The sequence below is a fragment of the Pelodiscus sinensis genome, chromosome 3 (assembly GCF_049634645.1).
Source record: "Pelodiscus sinensis isolate JC-2024 chromosome 3, ASM4963464v1, whole genome shotgun sequence".
NCBI classification, from domain to species: domain Eukaryota; kingdom Metazoa; phylum Chordata; order Testudines; family Trionychidae; genus Pelodiscus; species Pelodiscus sinensis.
This window is the reverse complement of record NC_134713.1, coordinates 184,853,703-184,873,862: the sequence shown is the minus strand read 5'-3', so window position 1 is coordinate 184,873,862 and position 20,160 is coordinate 184,853,703. Positions and strand designations below refer to the sequence as shown.

The 20,160-nt window shown below is 43.1% G+C and overlaps 1 protein-coding gene across 5 annotated transcripts in view; it reads left to right on the top strand.

Moving 5' to 3' along the window:
* The window catches only part of UGP2 (UDP-glucose pyrophosphorylase 2), a 38,593-nt gene that overhangs the window by 12,517 nt on the left and 5,916 nt on the right, over positions 1-20,160 (top strand). For 4 of the 5 annotated variants that reach the window (XM_075925592.1, XM_075925591.1, XM_006114075.4 and 1 more), the window contains exons 3-4: positions 694-801; positions 17,015-17,200. In XM_075925592.1, the coding sequence (XP_075781707.1) occupies positions 694-801; positions 17,015-17,200 (294 nt within the window). Of the gene's footprint in view, positions 1-693; positions 802-1,627; positions 1,781-17,014; positions 17,201-20,160 lie in introns of those variants that run through there. The other variant, XM_075925594.1, reaches the window with a different exon arrangement.

Sequence of the window (20,160 nt, the reverse complement as noted above, 5' to 3'; positions counted from 1 at the left end):
ATGCTTGGTCCATGATTGCAGTCATGTAGTCAGACTAATATAATCCCTACTTTTAGAATGTGCTGTGATTCTGTGTAATCTTGAGAAAATAGGATTAGGTTTGGAGCCTTATGTGGAGGAGAGTTTTCCAAGGAAAACTTAGGTTGTTGAAGGAAGAGAGGCTGGTGATCAGAGGGTTGCAATCTTGCCTTTGAGTTATTACTGAACTTTTCAACATTTCTAGTGATTACAAATCCTGCATTCTCAAAGGAATACAAACATTATCCATTGAGGTTCTGAAACTCTAATTTAGGTAATTATGTATAGTCCAACATTTTCAAATAAGTATCCTGATTTTTTGGTGGGAGCTCCAGATACTCAGCACCACTAAGTTAGTGCGATTTAGTACTTCTGAAAGTTAGGCCATTTATTTAGGACTTGAACTCCAGGCACTTTTGTTGGAAAACTTGGTCCATTTTTTCCCACCTAAGTTTTCCTTGCAGTTTCAACTAGATAAGGTATTCTGTGTTTCCTATTGTAAGGTGTTATGCAGTGTTGATGAATTTCACCTCCAAAGGTGGCTGCATTTAAATGTTGGTTGAATGATTCTTATGAATGTCAGGTTTGTAAAATGCTTTTGTGATAAACGTGTAAATAAACATAAACCATTATTTACAATATTTATAAGCCTCAACCATTCTCTTTCTCTTGTAGCATACTAAAAAAGACCTTGAAGGGTTTAGGAATCTATTCCACAGGTTCTTGCAAGAAAAGGGACCTTCTGTGGACTGGGGGAAGATTCAGAAACCTCCAGAAGACTCTGTAAGTTGCAATAAAATGGTGACAGAATCACTTATATCAATTAAATATATTGTCTGCAATACAAAGCACATAATTGCCATGTTTTTTAAATTAAAGTGGAATAAAAATGTAAAATCTTTATTGCAGAGAGAATTAAAACATGGGCCTATGTTGTACATATTCATGAACATCAGGTCCTGTTTAACATAGGAACACAAGTTCTCTGTTAGTATTCGTCAGTAAACTGTTCCATTGCTTAAAGAAAATTGTAATAAATAATACCTTGCTGTTCAGTCTGATGTGCTGCAGTGAAAGGTAGTTTGTGGTGTTGGGAGTACATAAGTAATCTTTGGTCTTCACTTCACCACTCCTCCAAATGAAAACATGTTTTAAATCCCAGATGAGATTGTCAGAGACAATTGGTTTTTGCTAAATATTTTGAAAGAGATACATATTAAGGGGGATTGGATTTTATCTCTCAGAACTTTATTGCTTTACAGTAGATATACAATCAAGCAATTAGCAATGCAGTTAATGTTGTTTACAGAATACAGTTTCCCCACAGTATTGTATAAAGAGGGGAGGACTTTTGAAGTGTGGGGGTTCAACAAAAAGCAGATTTTTCCCAAAAGTGTTTCTCTATAGGTAAGCATTATTCACTGAACCAAATCCTGTTTTTAATCAATTCCTGTATGTCTCATGGCTCTGTCTTGACTGTTTCATAACTAAAGGTTAGATGTGTAATGTAATAATTTTTGCTCTTCCAGAGCAATATCTTCGTGTATTAAAACTGCATTGGACTCATGAGAAGTTAATAACCTCACCAGTTGGGTGGCAGTGTTTGCCCCTATGCTATTTGTCAGTAGTGACTGAATTAAAGATCCTCTTTGCAACTGAGAAGTACACTGTTCAACTCCCTGCATGCTGATGTTGCTTTCCAAACTGTTGAGAAATGAAGTTTTGTAGCACATCTAAGGTCTGGTCTACAATAGGAAATTAGGTTAGTATAACTTCATTGCTAAGAGGTGTGAAAAATCCACACCCTTAAGTGACCTAATGCCAGGAAGAAATTATCCTAGGTCAGTGAGAAAATTATCCTGTCAATTTAGCTATTGCCTGTTGGGGGAACCTATAGATATTGTCTTCACTGAAGTGTTACAGTGGTACAACTGTGTTGCTATAGCATTTTGAGTGTAGCCAACCTCAAAGTTTCTTCCAAATCAAAATGTCTTATCTTTAACATTTATTTTCATGAGTTGAGGACTTCAGTAGTTTAGCCAGAGGTTATATGGGTCCATTACAGGAGTGAGTGAGGTTCTTTGTCCTTCAGTGTGGAGGAGGTCATGCTGAGTGATCTCAATTGTCCCTTCTGACCTTAAAGTCTTGGTGACTCTGTCCTATTTATTTTGTGTAAATTCTCTCTGGAAGGAAAATGCACCTCCAGTATTACTCTGTACCAGATAACATTACTGTAGAAAAATAGCTTTACACAGTGCAGAGGCCAGTACCAATAAGTTTATTCTTAAATTTAAGTCTGGTGTGACTTCTGGAGGTAGTTATAAAATAAAATGTCATTTCAGCGATATTTAGCAGCTGGGTGGCTATGATATAAATTTCAGTTTCTATTGTGAAGGACAAATAAAAGAGTAATTTTGTACATGGCTGAAAGGAGGGCTATGTTAGGGGAAATGAGTGTTTCACTGCAGTCTTCTGCTTCCCTGGTTCTTCACCTGGAGTGTAAATTTCCTTCAGCCCTACAGGCAGTCCATGTGACCTATGACCATTTTTAAAAAAACAGTATCATTGCATAGCTCTCCGTCATACTTCTTACGTTATTCATGTGCCTTACTCAAAAGTCATAGATTTAATTCCATTACCTACTAATTGCTAATTACAAGGTCCCTCACCAAAGGCTCTTGTGTAAATTACATGGCCATGGGATAAGAGGGAAGGTCCTTTCTTGGATTGAGAACTGGTTAAAAGACAGGAAACAAAGGGTAGGAATAAATGGTAAATTTTCAGATTGGAGAGGGGTAACTAGTGGTGTCCCCCAAGGGTCAGTCCTGGGACCAATCCTTTTCAACTTATTCATAAATGATCTGGAGAAAGGGGTAAGCAGTGAGGTAGTAAAGTTTGCAGATGATACCAAACTGTTTAGGATAGTCAAGACAGAAACAGACTGTGAGGGACTCTAAGAAGATCTCACCAAACTGAGTGATTGGGCAACAAAATGGCAAATGAAATTTAATGTGGATAAGTGTAAAGTAATGCACATCGGGAAAAATAACCCCAACTATACGTACAGTATGATGGGGGCTAATTTGGCTACGACAAATCAGGAAAGAGATCTTGGAGTTATCGTGGACAGTTCTCTGAAAACTTCCACACAGGAGTGCAGCGGCGGTCAAAAAGGCAAATAGGATGCTAGGAATTATTAGGAAAGGGATAGAAAATAAGACCCAGAATATCTTACTGCCCCTGTATAAAACTATGGTACGCCCACATCTTGAATACTGTGTACAGATGTGGTCTCCTCACCTCAAAAAAGATATTTTGGCCTTGGAAAGGGCTCAGAAAAGGGCAACTAAAATGATTAGGGGTTTGGAACGGGTCCCATATGAGGAGAGGCTAAAGAGACTGGGACTTTTCAGTTTAGAAAAGAGGAGACTGAGGGGGGGGGTATGATAGAGGTCTATAAAATCATGAGTGGTGTGGAGAGGGCTGATAAAGAAAAGTTATTTATTAGTTCCCTAAATAGAAGAACTAGAGGACACCAAATGAAATTAATGGGTAGCAGGTTTAAAACTAATAAAAGGAAGTTCTTCTTCACACAGCGTGTAGTCAACCTGTGGAACTCCTTGCCAGAGGAGGCTGTGAAGGCTAGGACTATAATAGAGTTTAAAGAGAAGCTGGATAAATTCATGGAGGTTAGGTCCATAAAAGGCTATTAGCCAGGGGATAAAATGGTGTCCTGGGCCTCTGTTTGTCAGAGGCTGGAGAGGGATGGCAGGAGACAAATCGCTTGATCATTGTCTTCGGTCCACCCTCTCTGGGGCACCTGGTGCTGGCCACTGTCGGTAGACAGGATACTGGGCTAGATGGACCTTTGGTCTGACCCAGTACGGCCGTTCCTATGTTCTTATGTAATATTTCTGAATCATACTACATCATTTACTTTTCAAATATTGAGGTACTAAATTGCTACTTAATTATTCTTAGTTAAATAAATTTATCTCAAGTGTTAGGACTTAGGTATGTAAAATCCCGTTTAATCTCTTAACTGGTTAACAGATTAAGCAGGATTCTGCGGTTGCGGATCTGTTTCAGCCTGGCTGCTGCCTCTGTTGGTTCCATGGGGTTGCTTCGGGTCTAGTAGGCCTTGTAGCAGCCGCCGTCCTAGTGGTGGGCAGTGTATTACTCCTGAGTGCTGGTTAACCAGTTCCCAGTAATCATCACCAAGTAAGGGTGATGCTTACCATGTAACCGGTTAACCAGTTACTCATTCACATCCCTATTACAAATGAATTTTTATGGTATAGTCTTGTACCTCATTGCTCTAATAAACAGCTTTATATTCTCTACAACAATGGTCCCCAATGTTGCGTGGCTGCCGGGCGCCCGGGGGCGGAGCTGCTCACGTGCCGGGGCAGGGCCGCTCACACAACGTGCTTCCGGGGGCGGGACCACACATGCGCCATGCACCTGGGGGTGGGGCCGCCCACGAGCCCGGGGCAGGAGCCGGCAACGCACCCCGGGCCGGCCGTGCGCCCAGGACCGCCCACGAGCCACGCGCCCCAGACCAGCACTTCACATGTGCCCCGAGGCCGGGGCAGGGACCGCTCACGTGCCCCGGGCCGGCCCTGAGCATGTACCGCGCGCCCAGGGGAGGGGCCGCCTATGTGTCCCGCGCCTGGAGCTGGCACCATGCGTGGGCTGCGTGCCGGGGGCGGGGCCAGCCCAGATGTTTCAGCGAGTGCAAATAAATGCCCTGGCGGGCGCCCCGCAGGCACCGCGTTAGGGACCACTGCTCTACAAGGTTTATTTGGAACTTCCATGAAGCTCAGAGATTCATTCCAGTAAATTTTTATGTGCATATGAATGATACCCCTTGAAACTAGTTTTCTGCTTGTATCCAAGGCAAAAGAATCGTATAAAAATTGAGTGTGTAAAAGTTACTTGCCTTAAGTTTGGTACTAAAGAATCAAAAACCAATTCTGTTGCAAGAAAGGGAACTTAGGCTTTTATAGCTGATGATATATTGAATATGGTGCAGTATAACATAATTCCTTAAAATAATTCTCAAAAGCAATTCTGCTATATGACAGTCCTCTGCAAGTACATTGTTAGTTGATAGTATTTTAATCATAGTTGCACATTAATACTGTGTGTAAATTTGAACTCTTAAATTTGTCCAAAGCTAGATTGCTGAGATCAGATATTTTTGACTGGAATGCAGACACTCATGGCTTTATCCCTTAAGTAATGTGTCCAAGTTCGAAGTGAATGTAGTAGTAATAGTTAGGACATTGTTAAAGTAATAACAAAAGAGAATGGTAAACAAAGGGAAGACAAGAGCTCTATTAGAAAATCAAGATATTGAGAACAAAACTAAAGGAATGAAATGACACGAAGAAAGGCAATAAAATAATTTCTAATGTGCCAATGCTAGGAGCCTTGATAACAAAAAGAGAAATTGGAATAGCTCATCTATAAATTTCATCTAGTTGGTAATGATATTATTGAAATCTAGTGTCATAGTTGAACAGTTCCCATGGTTGGAATATTAAAATCAATGCTAAATAACTGAAAGTGTTGAGTGGGCAAAAGGAGAGGGGGAGTGGCTCTCTGTCAAAGGTGGCATTATGCGTTTAAGTCTCTGATAACTTGTTTTAAAAAAAAAAAGATCTTGAATGCTTATGGATCAGTGTCCAAACAAATAAAACACCAGATGTGTTAGTAGAGGTCAGACCACCAAGTCACAATAGGGAATAGGGTGATTGGCTCCTTACACACCTATTTTTAATGTGAAAGGGAGGGAAAGCTACACAATCACAGGAGGCTTCAATTTGAGTGATGTGTGCTGGATATTTCATGTTGCTGGTACTAAAACATCCTTGACATTTCTAAATATTGTAACACTTTTTGTTAGGAAATTGTCCTATCAAACTCAGAGGAATTCTGCGTTAGACTTTATCTTGACTGAGAGAGAAACTGAATACAAACTAAAAAGTTATAGTAACTTAAGTACAAGTGATGACCTGATAACATTTTTAATGTGCAAACAGAATAAAGGCCAGATAAGTTATATGTACTTTTTGCTTTAAAATGGCCAATTTCACAAAACTGGAAACAACGATGAGCTAAATCAGCTAGGACGAAGAGTTTAATTGGATAAACTGTTTCCACTTATTCATATTTAAGAACACTTTACTAGATGCCAAAAAGCCACAATTGAAGAAGAAAGCCATATTGATTAAAACATCAGTGTGGCCTAGAGTGCAAACAAAGGCTGCCATAAAAATAAACAACAAATGGAAGAAAGGCAAAGTTTAATAATTAATATAAATCAGGAGCTAGGAATTATAGAACATTGATAAGGGAAGCAGAGATACATGAGAGCAGAGTTAAGGATAATAAAGAGTTTAAGATATGCAAGGAGCAAAGAGAATCCTAACTCTGGTAATATTCTATTACTAGATAGAAATGGTAGACATACCAATACATTTCTCTCCTGTTTCTGAGGTGAAACAACATAGTCTTCATTCCCTAAGTATCTTAGGAAGATGTTAAACATCAGCTACTACATTTTTCAGACATTTTAAAATCTGCTGCTCTGGAAAACTTGTATCCAAGAGTTTTCAAAGAGCTGGCTCAGGAACTCATTAGATGTTAATGGTTTTTTTTCAATAAGTCACCAAGAAGTTCCTGAAGACTGGAAGAAATTGAATGTTGTGCCAATATATGAAGAATATATTTTGGGCCATGCAGTAATTATTGAACTGTTCGATTAATGGTAATCCTGAGCAAGATAATGGAGTGGCTGATATGGGTCTCAATTAATACAATATTAAAGGAGGTTAATATAATGTCTATCGACATGGATTTATAGAAAATAGAGCTTGTCTAATTAACTTGATACTTTTTTATAAGATTGCAAATTTTGTTGATCAACATTATTATCTTTATGTAATAGGCTGACTTCTTTAAGGCATTTGGATTGGTACCACATGACATTGATTAAAATTAACATACCACATGTAATTGTGAATGTGGTACAGCAATGGATGGTATGTTTTTAGTGGATTCTTGCAGGTATTGGTTCTTGGCCCTATGCTATTGAATATTTTTATCAATGACCTGGAGGAAAACAAACTTTTTACTGATAAAGTTTGGAGATGTCACAAATTAAGAAAGCAGTAAATGAAGAGATGTGCTTTTGCACAAGGGCTTCCATGGCAGTGTGGATGCTCTCTTGTACAAGAAAGCTCTGATGGCCATTTTAGCCATAGGACTTTCTCGTGCAGGAAACTCCTGCCACATGCACACTGTCGTCTTGCGCAAGAGGCCTTACACTTGTTAGAAAAGAGCGTAGCTCTTGCGCAAGAAGCCCTGTCTTCTGATGCCGTACTATAAATCTTCTTGCACAAGAGCGGGCGGGCAGTGCGGATGCTCTGTGGGTTCTTGTGCAAGAACCTGCCAGTGTAGACACAGCCTATATGTTTTAATATGTCAAAATGTACACATTTAGGAAAACAGAATGTAGGCCATACTTACAGGATGGGAGAAGAGCATGCATATGGGATGGGGGAAGCAGTGACTCTGAAAAAGATGACTGAAGTGTTGGAAGTCCAGATCCCTTCTTCCCTTATTTATTCTTGGATCTGGACTTACAACACCCTGGTCATCTGAAGAAGAGGATTGTGCCCATGAAAGCTCATGATACCATCTATGTTTTGTTAGTCTTTAAGGTGCTACTAGACTATTTGTTGTTGTTTAAGTTTTTTCTGTTACAGACTAACTCTGCTACCCCTCTGAAGCTTCTGAAAAAGATATGAGGGTCCTGGTGGATAACAGCTAAAGATGATTTCCCAGTGCAATTTTGTGGCCAAAAGAGCAAATACAATCCTTGTGTACATAAATCAGGGAATTTTGGATAGGAGTAGAGAGGTTATTTTATCTTTGTGTTTGGCATAGATCAGTGGTTCTCAAATTTTTGGCCTGTGGACCACCTGTTGCTAATGGAGGTTCACCATTAATTACATGATTATGCCTGAACCATTTTGCTAGTGCTGCAGCTAGGGAGAATGATTTAATTTAAATTATTAAACAGATTAAGTATTTTAACTTTCTTATATTAGTTTATCAAACTTTATTTTAAATAAAGTAAAATACTAATTTATGTCCAACACACAAGGTTTCAATGTTAACTTTATGGTAGGGGTGGGGAACCTTTTTTGGGTCAGGGCCATTGACCCACAGAAAAATCAGTTAGGAACCACACAAGTGAGAAGCAAAAAAACTCTTCAGACAAACCCGAGCCCTCACTGGCGTGGCCCCCAACTGAGACACATTGCTCTTCTGGTGCTCCAGCCCTACAGGGCATGGGGAAGGAACAGGGAGGGAGGACTGAGGCTCAGGGCTTCCCATAGGCCAGATTTACTTTTCCGGGTCTCTGGAATTAGTGGATTTTGTGAACCCCCTTAGGTGGTGTAGTGGGGGCAAAAATGAGTTGTTCAGTGTGCGGGGCAGGGCTGCCAGAGAGTGGGATAGGGCTGGAGGTGCAGGATCTGGGCAGGAAGTGGGGTGCAGGATGTGAGTCCTGGGTGGGAGGTAGGCTGCAGAAGCAGGCACGAAGTGGGGTGGGGATGGGAGTGCAGGAGCAAGCTGGGCGGGGTGGGGGGAAGAGGGAATAAGGGGGATTGGTATGGGGGGGTCTGGGCATGAGAGGGGACGCTTATCTGGCAGGCCAATAGGAGCAGTGGGGAAAGCCTCTGGACGGCCCATCACTGTGCTGCAGTTATCCCACTAGAAGGCTAGCTGAGCCCCTTCTCCTCCCCCACGCAGTGGGGAGCCCATGCTGGCTGGAGCACCTGCTCTGGCTTCCCGCTTAGAGGGTGGGGTGAAGAAAGCTTTGACCTTCCCCGTCAGACCCGGCTCTCAGAGAGAAGCAGAGCAAGCAGCTCTGTGTGCAAGCCAGGTTTTCACACCTGTAAGGTGTGTGTGTGTGTGTGTGTGTGTGTGTGCTGGGGGTGGTTTTTTTGTTTGTTTGTTTGAGAGAAAGATGTCCAGAGCTTTAATAAGATGCTTGGTACAGACAGTCAGGGCTGGGCAGGACAAGGAACTAGGGGTGAGCAGCCCTACAATGTGACTTCGTGGAGGGCTCTCTTCTCCATGTACTTCAGCCGATATTTCCTCTTGAACTTGGCTTGTTCCCTGGGCTCAATCAGGTTCATCTTCTGCAGGCTCTTGAACCGGTCACGCAGGATGCTGCCCTTAGGCTTCAGTGTCTGCAGGGACTCTGACAGCTCCATGCTCAGCTGCAGTTGCAATCACGGATCTGCGGTTGCAGCACAGACTCCCCCCGCAGAGAAGGAAGGGAGCTGGCCAGGACTACCGTGCCTCAGCCTGGCCTTCTCTGGCAGTTGTGGGGAGAGCCAGGGCTGCCTGCCCCCAGGGAGGGGTGTTGACGAGCGTAACGAGCATGAGGCGCAGTCCCCTTAGTAGGCTATAAATAAAACCATGCAACCCAATTTGAAAGTCTCTTCTGTCTGAACTTTGGATAACTTTAGGTATTGCCAGTACATTCTTGTTGAAAAACTGTACTGTTATTCTACAGTATAAAGTATTTGTATGGGCAATATGAAGAGGCCCTCTTTTTATTTTTATCTTTTTGTTTACTGTTTGCTTGCTTGCTTGCTTGCTCTTGGAATTGTCTTTCATGAAGACTTGATATTGATGCTATTAAGATTGAGCTGGCTTAGGCATGTTCTAGTGACCTTTTCCTTGTTTTGATCTCCCCCAGTCCTCTGTATTGGTGCTTATAACTGAGTCGGATTGGAACCCAGGATAAATTGCAGATTACCCAACATTTGAGTTTTTGCTGTTACCTCTGGATCACACAGTGACAGTCTAGGATTGTGTGTTTAAAATGAGTTTGCCTCATTATGGAAGTCTCATCATTTAGGAAACTGAACTTCTCAGAATTCTCCAAAAGCCTCACTTGGTGAGGAGAGAGGTGCTTTCAGAAGACCTCATTTAAGTCCCCAATCTCCCCTTCCATGATGCACACTTCCCTTCGAAGCTAAGCTGCCATTGGCTGAATGTCAGTGTAGCTTATCTATCAGTTTCCTTGCGTGCTTTCTCTTTTCTACCTAATGACTTGATATAGGAATGCATGTCGTACTCTTAACTATTTACATACAGGCAGTCCCCAAGTTACGCGGATCCGACATGTCGGATCCGCAGTTACGAACGGGGCTTTTCTCGCCCCGGAGGACGGGAGCGGCGGGACGCCCAGATGCGCTGCGGTCTGCCGCCCCCGTCCTCCGGGGCGAGAAAAGCTGCTCCCTGTCTCCCTGGTCTGCAGGGAGACGGGGACCAAAGCCTTGGAGCATGCCTGCAGCGGGACAGCCCGGGCGCGCTTGAGCTGCCCCCCTGCGGGCGTGCTCTGCGGCTTTGCTCCCTGTCTCCCGACCAGCAGACCAAGGAGATGGGGAGCAAAGGCTCGGAGCACGCCCGCAGCGGGACAGCCGCGGCGTGCCTGGGCTGTCCCACTGCGGGCGTGCTCCAAGGCTTTGCTCCCCGTCTCCTTGCAGACCAGGGAGATGGGGAGCAAAGCCGCGGAGCACGCCCGCAAGGGGACAGCCCAAGCGCGCCTGGGATGTCCCGCTGCGGGCGTGCTCCGCGGCTTTGCTCCCCGTCTCCCTGGTCTGACCAGCAGACCAGGGAGATGGGGAGCAAAGCCTCGGAGCACGCCAGCAGTGGGACAGCCGTGGCGCGCCTGGACTGTCCCGCTGCCCGCGTGCTCTGCGGCTTTGCTCCATGTCTCCCAGGTCAGCAGACCAGGGAGACGGAGCAAAGCCGTGGAGGACTTGGGCGGTCCCGCCACCCCCATCTCCCTGGTCTGCTGGGGGAGGTGCAGCTAGTGCCCCCCAACCCCCCAGCAGACCAGGCTTTTCTTGCCTACCCCTGGGGTAGAGCAGCTGGGGGCTGCCGGGTTGGTCCCGCAGCGCCGCTCCGGACCAACCCAGCAGCACCCCAGCTGCTCTGCCCCAGGCATCCTGATTCAGCCGCTGCTGGTCAGTTTCAGCAGCGGCTGAATCAGGACGCCTGGGGCAGAGCAGCTGGGGTGCTGCTGGGTTGCTCCAGTAGTGCCCAGGAGCCGCGCTACTGGAGCAACCCAGCTGCTCTGCCCCAGGCGTCCCCAAGTCAGCCGCTTCTGAAACTGACCAGCGGCTGACTACAGGCTGACTACTGATCAGTTTCAGCAGCAGCTGACTTGGAGATGCCTGGGTTTCTTAAGTTGAATCTGTATGTAAGTCAGAACTGGCGTCCAGATTCAGCCGCGGTTGAAACCGATCAGTTTCAGCAGTGGCTGACGCCAGTTCCGACTTACATACAGATTCAACTTAAGAACAAACCTACAGTCCCTATCTTGTACGTAACCTGGGGACTGCCTGTATATTGCTATTCTGCACAAAAATCCAAGCAGCTGCTATACCGTCCAGAGTAATACTTAAATTCAGGATGCAAATTCATGCATTTGATATAGTTTAAAAAAAACAAATTTGCCATAAATCTTTTCTTAACAGTGGTGTACAAATACAGTATTAGATTTGTTTAAACCTGTTATAAGACTGAATAATACCAAGATGGGTTCATTCTTCTAATTAAATGTACAATCTCAAGATTTCACTTATCTTAGAGTTCATTAATTCACTGCAGAAGTGTAAAGTCTCAGATTATATGAATATAAATCAGGATACTATGCTCTGGCTTAGATGTAAGCTTGTTTTAATTTGAGCTTGAGAGTTTACCTTGTAGTTTTATTTACAATTGCCATGTAAAGACACCTGAAATAATCATTTTGTCTAATTGTTTTAAAGCAGTGTACTTTTTCAAGCTTATCTCTTCACATAAGATTTGGGGGAGCAGTGGACAGGGGCAAGGGGCTGGCTTTCACACCTCCACTATTTAAAAATGTCCAGCTCCGGTGCTTCACAATGCATCTACCACATGTGTATAGTATCTTTCTCAAATTCCTTTATTAACAATGAAAACAGCCAGTCTTATTTGTAAACCAAAAAGTGTATGTTTACTTTTTACATAATATCCCTGAGCCATCTAAAACAACAAATTTTACCCCTACTACAGATTTTTAAGAAAATGAACATGATGACATACTTGAGGGTCAATCTTGTGCGCAGCCAATTGACAGTAAGGCTAGTGTTGGAGAAAACACATTCTGGAGGTACAGATGGTCCTGGAATGGATAGGTAACTCTTTGCCAGTTTGCGTGGTACAGAGCTGAGGTATGCAAACGGCATCAGAGCAATGCTGAACCATTTGAAGCTGAAACATCCTTCTGTTTCATGTGAAAGAGAAGGCAAAAAACAAGAATCAAACAACACTGACAGCGTTTGTTTTGGGCAGTTCAAGAAAATGCAACACATGATGGCTGTGTTGACCTTCTACCAAGCCAGTGGACTGCCTTCTCATGAGGACAAGGCTTCTTGAGTAATGTTCCAATTAATTTTCTGTGGCATTCTCCTTTTTTGGTATAATAGTTACCTAAAAGCATCACCTATAGCACTCTCCTCAGTTTCACACTTTTGGGGGGGGGGGAGGCTTTTTGGGGGGGGGCACTGATTATCGGCTCTGATTCAGCACTTCTTAGTTGAGCCCTAGCTCTCAGAGGCTCTTCTATTTGGGTATGTCGTGGAATGAGGAGTAACGGTAGTTCGAACTAGGAAGCCTAGTTCGTGCCACGTGTAGCTGTGCGGCACGGGGTTCGAACGAGCGGGGATTTAAAAATGGCGGCTCCCCGCTTATGCAAATGAAGCCCGGGAAATTCAAATCCCGGGCTTCATTTGCAATTGCGGTATGCCTACATTACCCTGCTAGTTCGAACTAGCGGGGTAGTGTAGACATACCCTTTCTGACATAGATGCAAGTGGCAGAAGCTTTGATTAGTAGTAATCTGAACATGTGAAAGAAACCGCATATGTTTTATGGTAAGGATCTAACAAGGAGGCAATAAGTGCAGGTCTGGTGGTTATGGTGGGATCGCTGGGTTCCATGGGATGCTCCAGAAAGCAATGAATAGCAGCCTTGAAATCAGCAGATTTTTCCATTTTCGATAGGAGTGCTGCTTTTGAAGTGCATTTGGAGAAGCCTCCTGCACATTGGATAAAATTGACACTGACTTTGGTAGATATGACAGTTGTACCACATTTTAAAGTGGGTAGTAGTGGTAAGATATCCTCTTAATTGCCAGTGCTCATGTTGCAGCTGAAGTGTTCAGGCATTAGATTTTTTGCTCTTTGAAAGCACAGCTGGTATAGTCCACCTTTGCTCACTGAGTCTTGGTACATGTCATATGTTGAATTCCAGTGAGTTTTACATGACTGGATCAGACTGTGTTGCCTAACCTAAAGATATTTGTTTTCTTTAGAGTGTTTTTGTGGCCAAGGTGCTGTGGTGGAAATGCGCAGTTAGTTTACTTGCAGCTGCAACAACATGAACCATATTACCTCGGGGAAAAAAAGCATGCTTATGGCTAGCTACAAAGTATGAGCAAAACAACTGACAGATTCCCGTACAACATACCTTGGTGCATTGGCAAGCACAATGTTGCTTGCGTTATCATGTATGCATACCAACACATGGTCTGCCAGACCCTTTCTATCCACTATAGCGTTTTTCAGCAAGGTTTTGCTGTGCAGTGTTCTACCATACGTGTGGTTTGTAGAAGTGCAGATGAAAGCTCCCAATTTTCAATACAATGGCAAGTGACACTTGTATCACTTTCTATAGCTAATGCAGTCTAGCAGGCAGTAGTGAAGCTACTTAAATTGGAAAATCCCATTATTCTCAGACTTCAGTCTTCATAGCACTTCCTCTAGTCATGAGGTTAGTCTGTCTCATAAGCATATGGTGTTCAGGTTCTGCAAATCTCATCAATGGACAAAAGCCTGGACCCTCAGTGACACTGGCAACATGTCTATAGGGATCATAATAAAAAATAATTCTGTAAGTTGTCACCACATTGCGTGTTGCATTTTCTCGAACTGCCAGAAACAAACGCTGTCAGTGTTGTTTGATTTTTTGACTTCCCTTTTACATGAAACAGAGGGATGTATGAGTTTCAAATAGTTCAGCATTGTTCTGGTAATGTTTGCATACCTCAGCTGTGTATCATGCAACTTACATTTAATGGTGTCGTCTTTTTTAAGAGATTCCAAACATTACTCCTTTTTCAATTGCTCCATATTCACTATGGAACAGCAGTTACCAAAATCGTGATAACCTACATAATGATCTTTGAAGGTTTAATGCTACCAAAGTATGACCTCAGTTAGAGGTGCTGGAATATTTTAATTAGCGGAGGTGCTGAAAGCCAGTCTCTTTACCCTTGTTCTTACACCATTAGAGGTGGTACCTCTGGGAGGAGGCACAGAGGTAAGGAGGCTGAGGTCACAGCTGTGGGGGAGGGGGCGCTGGGCAAAGTCCTACGTAAAACATGGGGGTACTGCACCATCCCTAAAGGCAGTGTTTCCATACCTGTGACATAAGTGCCATAGAAATAGTTTTGACTCCTAGCAGTGCAGAATCTAGTTCCACATACTCTGTGAAATGGTATTGCTGCTTTGTTTTTAATGTGCACATTAATCATTTAAATGTTAACTGAATCCATTATAGAGTACCATATCAGCCAATCCATTATCCTGGCCTGGGATTACAGTCAAACTCCCAGGCCTATAATTACTTGTGGTGTAAGTGCAGCATACACATATATAGTGCTATCCAGGTAATAAGCGCTGGACTCTTGTTTTGCTAAATAAGCAAGGAGGAATTTATTTAAACAAAATTTTATAAGTATATTCTTAAGTAGGTTGACTTGTTCTCTGTGTCGTCCAAGCACGGATCATCCCTTCCCTCCAGAAAAGAGTATGGAGAAGCAATACCCCCTCAAATCTTTTGAAATTCACACACCCAGCACAAGTAGGAAACTCTAAAGCAGATGGTACTGCATAGGAAAAACTAAGTTTTCTTATTTATAGAAATAAATTGGTAGTCCTTAATGTTTACAAAGATAATGTCTGTTTTCATTTGGTAAACTTCCATAATTTTAAGTTTGAGAGATGTTATTTACTCTCCAAAATCTAGCCACTAATTAGCTAACGTTCTGTAATGTGTCCTAGTTTTAGGATATAGAACACTGTCTACTGTCATTGGTAAACTTTTTAATCTTGTAGAACAATTTAAAATGTCCCTTTTATGTAAAAATTCCAGTTTTCTCTACTGAAATATCATGCATTCTAAACACAAATTGTCCCTATTAAAACTTTCATGTTGCCTTAATGGTGATTAATCAGTTATGTACGTTGAGTAAACAATTTGCACCTGGGGACAATGTTCTAACTAATGGAGTAACTATAATGGAGTGTAGTACAACACTTCTGTTAGGCACATTTCCACTATTTGATTAATGAAGTAGCTATGGCACAATGACTAACTAGACAACTAAGAGAAGTGAAGTTTATTTAATAGCAAGCAAGCTCCTTTCTGGCTGTGCATGGCCGAACTTATCTAATGTGTTTCCTTCTAATCTACCATCTCATTGTATTGCACAATTGACATTTCCCAACCAACGCAGTTTTTATAACTCTGCACTCAACCAGAAACGTGAACTTTTTGTTCTTATGTGGTGGACTTTTCCATTTTCCCCCCTCTTCCTCTGCCATACCCAAAGTGAATGTGGAGACCTCACATTTATTCAGTTAATGTCTTGTTATAAATCAGCTGCATTTCTGCCACATTCCAACTAGAAATGAAGTCATTCTTGTGTAATTATGATGGAATTTTTTGAAGCATTAAGATTTTTTTCAAATGCCATAAATAGTCTGTGTAATGTATTAATCAACCATAAAGCTTCCTTTAAAAGGAAAAAAGTAGAAAAATATTCTCTAGCTAGCCTTATTCTATTTGATAGTTTAGTAGTTCTGGATTGGTCTCTTTAATAATACCTTCCCATTTCTTTGTGTAGGTAGATGCACTCCTAATGAAGTTACAACTGCATGTTTGTTATTATAAGACTAATTTTGTTATATAGATTGACCCATCCAGAATTCTGAAAAGTTGTATCTCCTTTCATATTGGTGTTTCTTTCGGAAATCAAGATAGAACTTTTTCTGCAAAATATGAAGTGAATTGTTTGAAAACATTCTGAAAATAGAAGGGTTAGAATTTTTCTCTGCAAGGTGGTAAAAAATTAACAGGCTAGTACCTAGAACCAGCCATGAATCTGATTAAAGACTTATGCAACAAATTTTTAAAATTTAGCCTGCATTGTTTGCTTTGGTGACCTTAATACAGAACATGGACTGTAGCCAAGAGTAAAATGGTTTTAAAAGGAAGAAACAGATTCTCTAAGGTGAAATTTAATTGGTAGGAAGGGTTGCTAGTGGCTTGGACTCTTAATAAGCTCTCAAAGATTCTCTTGCTGTCCTCAGGTGGACCACTGTAAGTGGGAAAATGCTGTCCTGATACTCTACTTACTTACTTCTCTTCACACACATTCCACTTTCCCTCTGGCCTGGAAGTGATGAGCTCTATGTGTATTTGAATAAAGCTTAAGCTTTCCGTGACAGTTTTGCCTGTTAAAAAACCCCACATTTTCTACTGTATTGTAGATGTTGTCTTAAGCTGTCTAATGTAGGTACCTTATTTTAAATTTGAAAAGGGTGTGTGTGTGTGTGTGTGTGTGTGATGTATAAGTGGTGGTGGTGGTGGGGGAGTCCTCTTCTAGCACACACAATTTGAGAACTTTGGCAAGGAGCTGTAGTTCAGAAGTCAGCAATTTTCTATTACCTGGCAAATTTTCCTGTTGCTCTAGAAACCCCTTCTTGATGGTTGGGAAGGGTAACAAGCTAGAAAAAGATGTTAGAAGTTAATTTCAGTCATCTCTGATAAATTTACTTGAATATATTCCACAATTGCTGCTTCCTTACAGATTCAACCCTATGAGAAGATAAAGGCCAGGGGATTGCCTGTTAACATAACCTCAGTCTTGAACAAACTGGTTGTAGTGAAACTAAATGGTGGTTTGGGCACCAGCATGGGCTGCAAAGGCCCCAAAAGTCTGATTGGAGTGCGGAATGAAAACACCTTCTTGGACCTGACAGTTCAGCAGATTGAAGTAAGTAGTTTCGGATCGGTTCTGAAATTCCTTGTGGAAATAACATATGATTTGTGGCTCAAAGCTTATACTAAAACTCTTATTGAAATTCTTGCTAATGTGGAAATGCTTCCACTGACTCATTTGATTCAATTTAAAATTGAAACTGGGCCATATGAGTGGTACTGTTCTGCCCTTCTGGGTAGGAATCTGAAATCAGACCCAGTTTTGTTCTCTGTGTCACTAGAGCTTGGGAGTGCTGTAAGTTGTTGTTGTTTCACATGGCCTGGATTGTAAAACCACTTAGTACTGATGCGCACTTCTGCTCTCACTATGGATGAATAAGTACAAGTTGAACCTCTCTAGTCTTGCACACTTGGGACTTGACTGGTGCCGAACCAGAGAATTTGCCAGAGCACAGGAGGTCAGTGTTGTTTAGCAGCATTACCAACACTTCCACTGCTTACTGGGCTCTTAGAAGGTATTTAAGAGTAAATGAGAGTTAAATAACAGCATAGAACACTGAGAGCCAGGACTGGTGGCTGTAAACAAACTTTATGGGACCATGGGAAACTTGGCCACACATGTAAGTGGCCATCTGGCTAAGTAAAATCATGCTGGAGCATGAATATTGCCAGACCAGAGAGTGCTAGACTAGAGAGATTCATCCTGTAGCAGCATTACCAGAGATGGAAGGGAATCCTATATGGTCCTTGGATAGTGACTATGATACAGTAAAACTCCGATGGTCCGGCATCTGATGGTCCGGCACCATCAGGAACCCGGAAGTGCTCTGGACAGCCGGACCATTGGAGCTGCTCTGCCCCCAGCTTCCTCGATTCAGCCGCTGCTAAAACTGACCAGCAGCTGAATCGGGGGAAGCCGGGGGCAGAGCAACTGGAGTGCTGCCGGGTAGGTCCCATAGCGCTGCCCCTCGGGGCTGCAGGACCCAACCTGGCAGCACCCCAGCTGTCCCCGATTTAGCCGCTGCTGAAACTGACCAGCGGCTGACTCCAGGAAGCCCGAGGCAGAGCTGCTCTGCCCTGGGCTTCCTGGAATCAGCCCGTGATCAGTTTCAGCAGCAGCTGACTTGGGTACACCTGGGACAGAGCAGCTGGGGTGCTGCTGGGTTGGTCTTGCAGTGCCAAGGGTTGGCGCTACCAGACCAACCCGGCAGCACTCCAGCTGCTCTGTCACAGGCGTCTGGATTCAGCTGCTGTTGAAACTGACCAGAGGCTGACTCCAGGAAGCTGGGGGCAAAGCAGCTGTGCCTCGGGCTTCCTGGAGTCAGCCACTGGTCAGTATCAGCAGCGGCTGACTTGGGGACACCTGGGGCAGAGCTGCTGGGGTGCTGCCGGGTTGGTCCAGTAGCGTTGTTCTTGGCCTTCGCTGCTTCAGGCTTTCTCCTGGCTTAGGAATCTCTAGAACCAGCTTAAAACCTCACCTACCTCGCTCACTCTTGGTTCTCCTCTTGCTATTGCCCTACATTCTCTCTTTTTATGAAGACCAATCCCCTTCCCACCTTGCTTTTATCATATTATGTCTAATTACAGCTAGGGATATTAAAGGTTAACCGGGTAACTGATTAACTGGTAAGCATATTACCAGCATGCTTATTGGCTAACCAGTTAACTGGAGCTACCTTCTCCCTCCATCCCCAAAGTGGCCCAGCTGGCAGGGCTGTGATGGATGGCAGAGCTGGAGCAGCCCCCACCACCTGCATTGCAGCTGTGATGAGGCTGGGGCAGCCTCTCCTGCCTGCCGCTGGGGGTTAACCAGTTAAACAGATCGTTAGGTTTAACTCTTCCAGTTGGCTTTTACATCCCTAATTACAGCTTCATGTGCTAGTTCAGGGGTAGGCAGGAGAGCCTCCACGTGATTTGGGCTGCAGCCACCCTGCTGCTCCTGTGCCCAGGTCAATTGAGACTTAGGGATGGGGGAGCGCAGTCTCCTCCCCCCACCAAGGGTGCGTGGCACCAGTGAGAACCACCAACGGATAAAAACAGCTGGCAGTTCTCTCTAGGAAGCGGGGAGCAAAGACTTCACGCACTCCCCCAAGCCAATCAGGGTCTGTGTAGGGGAGCAAGGGAAATGTCCTGGCCCCACCCCTTCCACTCAAGGACCTGCCCCTACCAGGGTGGCCTGGGGTGACTCCATAAATGTGTGAAGTGGCCCTCTCTTCAAAAATTATTGCCCACCCCTGTGCTAGCTAGTGGTATAATTGGACTTGGTCTCTTGTTAACTCATAATTAACCAATGGGAGGATCATATATCCAGTCTCACCATTTTTCAACTGTTAATTCCTCTAAGCAATGGCATGGCACCTACCTGCTCTGTGTTCATGTCATCATTTAGCCAAAAAGGGGGAAAAACACTTTCAAAGGAGTTGTGGGTAAGAGATTGCAGTCCATTTATAAAGAATCCTAAATATGGATTTAATTTGTCCTGTGGCACCTTATAAACTAACTGAAGTATTGGAGTATAAGCTTTCGTGGGCAAAGACCCACTTCGTCAGATGCATGCGAAATATGGAGTGGATTGTAAAAGCTGTTTTGAATTTCAGAGATACATACAATCAGAAAATTGTTTGTCCTGTGTAAGTTTTTTATTGGGATAAATTTGGAGCCAAGACCCCCTTCAACCGAAATATTTTGTGGCACATATTGTTTGCATTATCCTATTTGATGCACTTTTCAGTTAGAACTGAAGAGTTAAGAAAAGAATTGTTGCATTAGCTCTGAATAATTTGTGTGTGTGTGTGTGTGTGTGTGAGTGTGCACATTAAATTTAGACCTTCATAAATGGTTTTGTAACTGTAAAGATTGTCTTTAACTATTAATTCATCTAGATCTCTAAGGGATTTTTTATAACCATTGTTTGACAGGCTACAAATAGAACCTAAACATTTCATTGTTTAGGTGGCAGAAATAAAACCCCGGTAACTCTTGGCTGAATGTGATTTTTTTTTTTTTCCCTCTCCA